Source organism: Saccoglossus kowalevskii, chromosome 12, assembly GCF_978046115.1.
Source record: "Saccoglossus kowalevskii chromosome 12, keSacKowa6.1, whole genome shotgun sequence".
In the NCBI taxonomy this organism is placed as follows: domain Eukaryota; kingdom Metazoa; phylum Hemichordata; class Enteropneusta; family Harrimaniidae; genus Saccoglossus; species Saccoglossus kowalevskii.
The window spans coordinates 11794253-11804227 of NC_140652.1; the positions used below are offsets into that span (position 1 = coordinate 11794253).

Genomic DNA, 9975 nt, shown 5'->3' on the forward strand with positions numbered 1-9975 from the left:
ACATCACTCTATTCCAGAAAACATGTTACACTGCTCTGTTTCTCAAATTAAAATACTCCATTAGTGAGACACATATCAGCGCCGTCCAAAAGACAAGGTTGTGGGAGAATGTATATACACTTGTATGTTAACTTGTATGTACACTTCTGTGACGTTACTGAGTAATAGAAGTGAATTGCGAAACGTGCTGATGTTACCCGTGGCATACTGAATACTCCAACATTGATGGAAGGTGGTGGTGATGTTTCGTGTCTCATCAACGGATTATAATTAAACCTAATCGAATATGTTTTCAAATTTACTTTAGTTTCAGTTAAATATGATTTGCAATACAAACACACGATTTTGCAATTTCAAATAGTTAGACCCATAGTTACGCAAAATGTGGATTAATTATACATCTTTCGACCAAACTGTTTCAATTTGATTTACTACAAAAAAAATCGTAAAATTAAGTACATTTGGCTGTGTGTAAGGGCACGACATTTCTGATTCTATATGCACGATCCATGAAATAATATTACATACCGATGAAAAAACGTACCAGATATTTTGTATGCGATTGATTTCCTTTATCAGTGTCTTTTGGCATTCAACTTTGGGACATCTCTCATCCGGAGGGTTGAAACCTATTACAATGAAAAGTTAAGTGATGTATTATGGGTACACAACTGGTTATTTTAAATTATGGAGGGAACCTTCATGGTTATCCTCTTTTTGTATTAGAGTTTGAAACTCCTTGTTTTCATTTGATGTTTTCCCCATATATACTGAATTCAGATAGGCGGTAAACATGTTAAGAATATTGCTTTTGCTGATGAATTGACTTGCCCACTTTCTCACGCAAACTCAGTGATATTTCCATGCAGTAACTCGTAGATTATTCTATTCATTCTTCTCATAATGCGTCAGGACTACATAGTAATATACAAAAAGCAGAAGCAATTTGGCATGGAAAGTTGAAAAAATGGTAAAAATTAATTAGTTACCGTCGTATGATAAAAAAATGGGCAAGAAAATTAATATTGCACTAAAACATTAGAAAAAAATACTTTTAAGTTGTCAAAAGTCTATTTGTCTCTAAGTTTTGTTTTCTTGATCCGAATGACTAATAGTTCTCGGGGTATTTTAGATAAGATTATTAAAATTTACTTATTTTCACTGTAAATTCAGATCGGATACTAGAATTAGAACGGTAAGGCACGAGGTCTTTGTGGTGATAAGCTTTTGTCTGTATTCGGGTGAATAGTTATCACAGAACATAATTATTCTTAGCTCTTTACATATATACTGATTATTGTTCCGCCACGTCATGCGTGTATAAATAAATAATTAATGTTCATATTTCATAACATAATCCTAATTATATACTCGCTGGATATCTGTCCGTTATTGTGTGTGTTTCATTGTAGCCAGACTTAGTCCTCGGATGCACCAGTGCAGTTGCTAGAAATGACTATAATTTAAAAATAGTATTCAATCGTAATTTCCATTGTCTTTAATAATTAAATACATGCTTACCATTGGGCAATGTTGCTCTGCTATATCACGCATGTATATATGAATATATAATGTTAGTATATCATTTAGAAACTAACCGTAATTAATATATGTCACATATCGAGTTTGTGTAATGAATTGTATAGGAGACAAGATACGACTGTTTCCACGGATGTCACGGCATATAATGACTATTGCTGGGTGTTGTGTGGCGAAAGAAGATACACGGCACAGTGAGTTTAACACGCGATGTATACGTCGCGATGGATACTGAAGTTTTGCACATTGATGTTGAAGACAGAATATTATTAATGCGTTACTCATGGCAATCTCGATTCAAGCCAAATTTTACGTGCGTTATTGGTGAAGGAATAAAACTCCATTATCCGTATAGTATTTATTATTAAACATCTGTCACCGCAACGTCATGAGTTACAGCGTGCCGTATTTTTGCGGTATTGTACTGGGTATTTTTATCCTACCATATTAGAAAATTTAAATATGGGACGATTACTCGCCGAAGCGTACCCTGATACTAAAAAAAACATGTCTGCCAATGCGTTTGACCAGACCTCCCACACAAAAGTTAGCTAAAAAAACTATAAAGGTATTGCATTTCGGCATTCCCATGACATATTCTTGGGGGGAGAAGATGTATAATAATAAGATTAATACGAGGATACTGTAAAGTATGCACGAAGACAATACAGCGTAAGTATCGACCGACTCGCAGCGGATATCAATGCGATCGCGCACTGTTTGGGTAATCCTCGTAGTAACCTCATAGTATTTCTGAAGATTCACATAACATTAAACCCGTTCAGCGTGTATGTCACAGGGTGCTAGTTGGGTTGAGCTAAGGTTTCAAATTGTCCCAAACAAATGACACCCATAACACCCCTGTGAACTGGGTCCTTTAATAATTCGAAACTTAGGACAGTTATATAATTTATATGCGACATAAACAACAAGTACACGCTACACGAGTAAGGTTTAAACAACGTACTTTATTCCACACACCTAAAAGATGGGCAGGAAATGCCTGACCCGTTACAAGGGGTAGTGGGGTACACGTTGTTTTGTTACACAAAAAATATAACACTAGAAATATAATTCAGTAATAATATTGTAATATTTCCACACGGAAAAAGGGTAGTGGATTACGTTATACTATTACGAGGAAATGCCTAAATCGATAATGTAAATAATTGTCTAACATAGTTTTATGCATGCATGCAAGATTCTAAGAGACAAACATACATAACAAACAACGGACGCAAATAATATACTGGCGATCGGACACAGCCCTACCTACATACAGTTTCTTCAAACTAGATGAAAACGGGTCTTTGCGTGATAACGGTGTATTTTCCAGCGAGTCTGTGCTAACGGTGGCGACGACGGTAATTACAAAACGCAGTCAGAAGCACTGTAGTCGTAGAATACACGCTGCACACTCAGTCGAGCACGATACCAATCAATTACAGAGTTTATCTGTCCAATATTCGTAACTTGTAGAAGGAGAGTGGTCCGGGTGGATTCCCTTGCACCGCAGTACACCTCCGTAGCCAGTAACATAAATTAGAAGGCGCATCCAGTTCAGAACCAAAATCGGGAATGTCATTCACTGGCGAGTTTCCCCACTCGTTAACTGCAGTAGGCCGGAATTGGCCAATAGAATTATCTTTATGATGCACATTCCGTAGATCACAATACATTAATTTGTATGACAATACACCGTGTATTGTTCTAACGTTACTTGCAAACGCGTGATTAGTAGACACGTAAAAAATGGTATACTGCCAACAACGGCGAACCGACGTCCTCCAGAATAGATCACAAACTCCCATGATGCAATATTATTCAATGGCTTACTGTGGTACCTACAAGATCGGACATCCACATTTGATCACATGAACGTTCAGATCGGGTTCTATCAAAGTCCGCTTCCCTAGTGCTGACTAAAAGAAACATCTTGCCACTCTATATTTAACAATTATCTATCGCCAAAAACAACATTGCCTATATATCGCCGTAAGACAAACACAAAACGCCACCATCACGACATACAACATAAACATGATTTAATGTTTGACATTCGTGACACAACTCCCCCTTTAAGATGAAACGTAGTCTTCATCTAAGAAGTCAGGATTGTCAATCATTATATCATTAGTTATCGGTCTCTGCACCAGTGCTGCGACTTAAATAATCAGCACCAATATTATGAGACCCTTTTATAGCTACTATTCTATACTTATAAGGTTGTAGGGAAAGAGCCCAGCGCATTAATCTGCCATTCAAAACTTTGGCACGGTTCAAATATATTAACGGTTGGTGATCTGTTTCAATCACAAATTCCCGTCCATGCAAGTATCTCTGAAATTTATGTATTCCCCACACAAGTGCAAGGCATTCCTTTTCAATGACTGAATAAGAGGTTTCCCTATCCAATAATTTTCTACTTGCATAGGCAATAGGAAATGCATGGTCACCTTTATTTTGCAATAAAACTGCTCCTAGTCCGCAGTTAGACGCGTCTGTGCGTATTATGAATGGTTCCGCAAAATTTGGTAAACTCAGCACAGGTTGTCTACTCAACATTTCCTTCAAATCATCAAAAGATTTTTGCTGTGGCTCACCCCAATTCACCTTTTTAGGCTGTCCCTTTCTTGTTAGATCACTCAGGGGGGCTGCTATAGTGGAAAAATTAGGTACGAATTTTTGGTAATACCCAGCCATACCCAGAAATGATCGGACTTGTTTTATTGTACATGGGCGTTTTGCCTGCAAGAGTGCTTCAACCTTTTCAGGTATCATTCGTAACAGCCCATGACCCACCTGATGACCTACAAACTCTAAGCTATTATATCCTATGAAACATTTACTTGGCTTTGCCGTCAACCCTGCGTTTTTTAAACGAGTTAGAACCTCTGCAAAAATAGTCATGTGCTCTACCCAAGTTTCTGTATAAATCAAGATATCATCAACCATGTTCACCACCTTTCCATCTAAGCCCTTGAGAACCACACGCATAATGCGACTAAACGAGGACGGACTATTTACAAGTCCAAAGGGCATGTAAATAAATTGGAAAAGGCCCAAACGAGTCTGGAATGCGGTCTTTTCCTTGGCCTTTGGTGCCAGTGGTATTTGCCAGAACCCTTTTGCTAGGTCTAATTTGGTAAAATACTTGCCTTTAGCCAATTGGGCAAACATTTCCTCGGGATTTGGCATTGGTTCTGCATCGAAAATGGTAATCTTGTTCAACTTCCGAAAATCGATACAGAACCTAATTGCGTCATCCTTTTTCTTAATGAGTACGATTGGGGAGCAATATGGGGAGTTTGATTGTTCAATGACCCCCATTTTCAACATAGTTTGGATTTCATCCCTTACTGTCTTCTCCAAGGCATATGGCAGGGGATATGGACGTGATCTGATTGGCACATCGGAGGTCAAATGAATATTATGTTGCCCTACTCTACATTTACCAGGAATATCCGACAAAGTGTCAGCAAATTTCACAAGTAGCATGCTAACTACCTTCGCTTGTTCGTCGTCTAACCCTTCCCAGATGTGCACATCTTTAATGCTTTCCTTACCTGCAATAGTGATGGTTTCTACTAAGTCGGCAGTCTCTCGACTTGGATCGTCTGCCCACGAATCGTCCAACTCGTGACCATCGATTAATCCAACACCAACACACTCCAATACGCCCATATGTTTATTCACAGGCTCTTCCGATCTCAACTCGTATTTTTTTAACAGGTTAGCATGATAAAGCTTAATCTTACCTTTCCTTTCAATCCGATAGTCCATCTGACCCACTCTCTCCTTCACAATGTAAGGCCCTTGCCACTGCATTCTTAACTTGTCGTGTGCTGTAGGGAGCAGTAGTAGAACATGATCACCTACCTCAAATTGACGCTGTTTGGCCTTTTTGTCATAATGAAATTTGTATCGTGACTGGGCTTTAGATAACTCCATTCTAGCGAGTTTACACGTTTCTTCTAATCTGTCACGCAGATCCAACACATACTGGTAGGTTGACTTCACCTCTCCAGAAGTAGACTCACCTGTCCACAATTCTCTCAGAATTGACATGGGACCTCTGACCGTTCTTCCATACAAGAGTTCGAATGGTGAAAAGCCAAGGCTCTCATTTCGTGCTTCCCTATAGGCAAATAATAATGGATCTACATACCGATCCCAGTCCTTTGGTCTTTCATCACACATTTTACGGAGCATTGTTTTCAAAGTTCCATTGAACCTTTCCACAAGTCCATTGCACGCTGGATGATAAGGAGTGGTAGTAATCCGCCTAATTGACAAAAGACGACTTACCTCCTTCATCAGGTCACCCACAAATTGGGTTCCAAGATCAGTCAATATCTGTTCAGGTACACCCAACCGACTGTAAATTCCAACTAAAGCTTCAGAGACAACCTCTGTTGTGATTCGTTTCAAAGGCACCGCCTCGGGATATCTTGTGGCGTAATCCATAAACGTCAAAATATATCTATTACCCTTATCTGTTACGGGATCAATAGGCCCGACCAAATCAATCGCAACCCGTTTGAAAGGTACGTCTATAAGAGGCGTTATCCCCAAGGGTACTTTACCAACCTTCCCTTTAGGAAACGTACGCTGACATACATCACAAGACTGACAATATCTTTGGATGTCGCCATGCATTGCAGGCCAATAGAATTGTGTTAAGATCTTGTCAACTGTTTTCTGGGTCCCAAGATGACCAGATAATAAACAATCATGCCCCAATCTCATTACTTCGTTGCGAAATTTTGTAGGCACTACAAGTTGTTTAACACGACTTCCCTGACCTAACTTAGGTGATTGATACAACCTGTAGATGAGACCTTTGCTCACCACAAATTTGGACTTGTTGCCTCTCCCTGAAATTTTCTCTTCGCCCGACTCCACCCACTTACGAACTTGAACTAAACTTGAATCTGTTCGCTGCGCTTCCCTGAGCACCTCAACAGTAACAGGGTGTGACTCAACCCCATCAGTTTCCTTAAACTCTTTTACTATAAGAGGACGGACAGGCTTACTCTGAGCCTTTATCTGTGCTCTAGTTTGTACAGCTTGGACCATTTCATGATCTCTTGTATCATTACTCTCTCGGTCAACTTTCAGACCTATTTCTACATGTGGCCAATCATGATCTGGGTCACCCGGCTCTCTTGCGCCTTCTATATTTCCAATAACCAAATCATAGATTGGCTGCTTCATGCACAGAGCTTCAACCCATCCTTTAAAATAAGGCGTGTTGACATACAACTTTGCCACAGGAGCACTGCGATACGAACCGTCCATTAACAAACAGGTTCGAACCTCTCCTGTAAACTGATTAGATTCTACTAAGCTGGTTCTAACGACCACACCACTACACCCAGAATCTCTTAACACCTTAATTTTATACTTACCAATGGTACCCTCTACCACAGGCATTTTCGAACTTGTAGTTTGTGACTTGGCATTAACACTAGACAAACTAAACAATGGTAAATCATGGCCACATTTCAGAGTTAACTTACCTGCTTTGGGCCTACAACACTTATTACCATCTGCATGAGTGACCACGCAGGTTGCTGAGATCTGCTTGCTCTCACCTTCAACCTCAACAGCTGCTGACTTCATTGCACGACTACGACAATCTGGTGCAATATGACCTACCTTATGGCATTTAAAACATGTCCGGGTCTCTTTTCGCCGTGAACCATTTTTACTATGATTCTGCTTACCTTTACCAGTTTGTTTCTGGCCAGGATCAAAAGAAGCATCAGTGTTGACATTAACATTACGAGGGGTTCTGTGGTTTCTAAACAGACGAGCTTCCCTATAACGATCGGCTAATTCAGCCATTTCATGACAATTCTTTGGCTTCCGCTCATGAAGGAATAAAGCCAAATCGGGACTACATGTGTTTATGAACTGTTCTCTTGTCACCAAATCCAAAATGTTTTCATACGTTTTGTCAAGGCCCGATAATTCCACCCATCTTGCCAAATAATTTCCTAACCTTACCATAAACTGAGCCGCCGTTTCCATGTTCCCAGGTGTTGCTTGCCTAAATTTGTATCTAAATCCCTCCTCATTCAAATCGTATAGTTTTAACAAGGCATCCTTGACTGCTTTATAGTCTGCTAAATCTTCTACAGGAAGACTAACATACACTGCAAGCGCTTTACCAGTCAAAAGTGCACCTAAACCTACGCCCCATACATCTTCTGACCAGTGTTGACTTTTAGCAAATACCTCGAATCGAACCAAAAACGCATCCATATCCTCGCCCTCCTTAAATTCTGACAGTTTAGGAAGTTTAGCACCCATCATATATGAATCCTGGGATTGGCCACCAGTTCCCTCTGCTCTCACGGTTATTTCTGTTTTTATTCTTTCTAATTCAAATTGCCTTTCCCTCTCTTTTTCTTCAAACTTTCTTTTTTCAGACCGTTCCTCTGCCTCTCTTTGTGCCTTTGCCTCTTCCCTCTCTGCCTTTCTTGCCTCCCTAGCATGTTGTTGATTCTCTTTAAATTCAATGATTAATCTACTTCTCTCTTCCTGAATAAATTTTGTTAGGGCAGGCCCCTCATAACCCAATTCTTCCCCAGTTTGCTTTAACTTTCCCACATCAATATCCATGTTATAAATTTAATCTAGTCGATTAATTGTAGCAAGGAATTGTTGATATGTCGCACTCAATCCAACAACAACTGATAGATTTGTTTCGATATAATTAATGGCTTTATAAATGTACTCAATGAATTCATAAATTTAACCAATTGATTTATAAACCTATGAATCCCACCGCTGCCACCAAAATGTCACAGGGTGCTAGTTGGGTTGAGCTAAGGTTTCAAATTGTCCCAAACAAATGACACCAATAACACCCCTGTGAACTGGGTCCTTTAATAATTCGAAACTTAGGACAGTTATATAATTTATATGCGACATAAACAACAAGTACACGCTACACGAGTAAGGTTTAAACAACGTACTTTATTCCACACACCTAAAAGATGGGCAGGAAATGCCTGACCCGTTACAAGGGGTAGTGGGGTACACGTTGTTTTGTTACACAAAAAATATAACACTAGAAATATAATTCAGTAATAATATTGTAATATTTCCACACGGAAAAAGGGTAGTGGATTACGTTATACTATTACGAGGAAATGCCTAAATCGATAATGTAAATAATTGTCTAACATAGAATCTTACATGCATGCATAAAACTAAGAGACAAACATACATAACAAACAACGGACGCAAATAATATACTGGCGATCGGACACAGCCCTACCTACATACAGTTTCTTCAAACTAGATGAAAACGGGTCTTTGCGTGATAACGGTGTATTTTCCAGCGAGTCAGACTCTGTGCTAACGGTGGCGACGACGGTAATTACAAAACGCAGTCAGAAGCACTGTAGTCGTAGAATACACGCTGCACACTCAGTCGAGCACGATACCAATCAATTACAGAGTTTATCTGTCCAATATTCGTAACTTGTAGAAGGAGAGTGGTCCGGGTGGATTCCCTTGCACCGCAGTACACCTCCGTAGCCAGTAACATAAATTAGAAGGCGCATCCAGTTCAGAACCAAAATCGGGAATGTCATTCACTGGCGAGTTTCCCCACTCGTTAACTGCAGTAGGCCGGAATTGGCCAATAGAATTATCTTTATGATGCACATTCCGTAGATCACAATACATTAATTTGTATGACAATACACCGTGTATTGTTCTAACGTTACTTGCAAACGCGTGATTAGTAGACACGTAAAAAATGGTATACTGCCAACAACGGCGAACCGACGTCCTCCAGAATAGATCACAAACTCCCATGATGCAATATTATTCAATGGCTTACTGTGGTACCTACAAGATCGGACATCCACATTTGATCACATGAACGTTCAGATCGGGTTCTATCAAAGTCCGCTTCCCTAGTGCTGACTAAAAGAAACATCTTGCCACTCTATATTTAACAATTATCTATCGCCAAAAACAACATTGCCTATCTATCGCCGTAAGACAAACACAAAACGCCACCATCACGACATACAACATAAACATGATTTAATGTTTGACATTCGTGACAGTGTAGTGTAAACAAGTTTAGTGCAACATTGCTTATGTAAGTTCAAATATTCGAGCAACTACGAGTACAATTTTTACCTTGTTCGTCACGTTACCAGCACAGCATTCTCTTCATCCATGAAACTAAATATAAGTCGACTATTAATTTCGAACAAATGATGCACATTACCTCACCACAGATAGTCCAGCTTTATTCTTTCATTATGTCAGCCGAGGTTACGCGTCGCTGTCCACTTCTCTCTATCTTCTGTTATTATATCTTACAAACTCTACAATAAAACTCTAAGGCGTGGCAGAGTAAACATGCAATCGCTGCAGCCGTTGGCATGTTCGCTGTTCGCGTGA

At 39.6% G+C, this 9975-nt stretch overlaps 1 protein-coding gene across 1 annotated transcript; it reads right to left on the reverse strand.

The window, feature by feature from the left end:
* Nucleotides 1–3672: 3672 nt before the first annotated feature.
* LOC146735520 (uncharacterized) lies at nucleotides 3673–8169 on the reverse strand. Its single transcript, XM_085505889.1, has one exon. The coding sequence runs from the start codon at nucleotides 8167–8169 to the stop codon at nucleotides 3673–3675; it is 4497 nt and encodes a 1498-aa protein (XP_085362015.1).
* Nucleotides 8170–9975: the final 1806 nt, after the last annotated feature.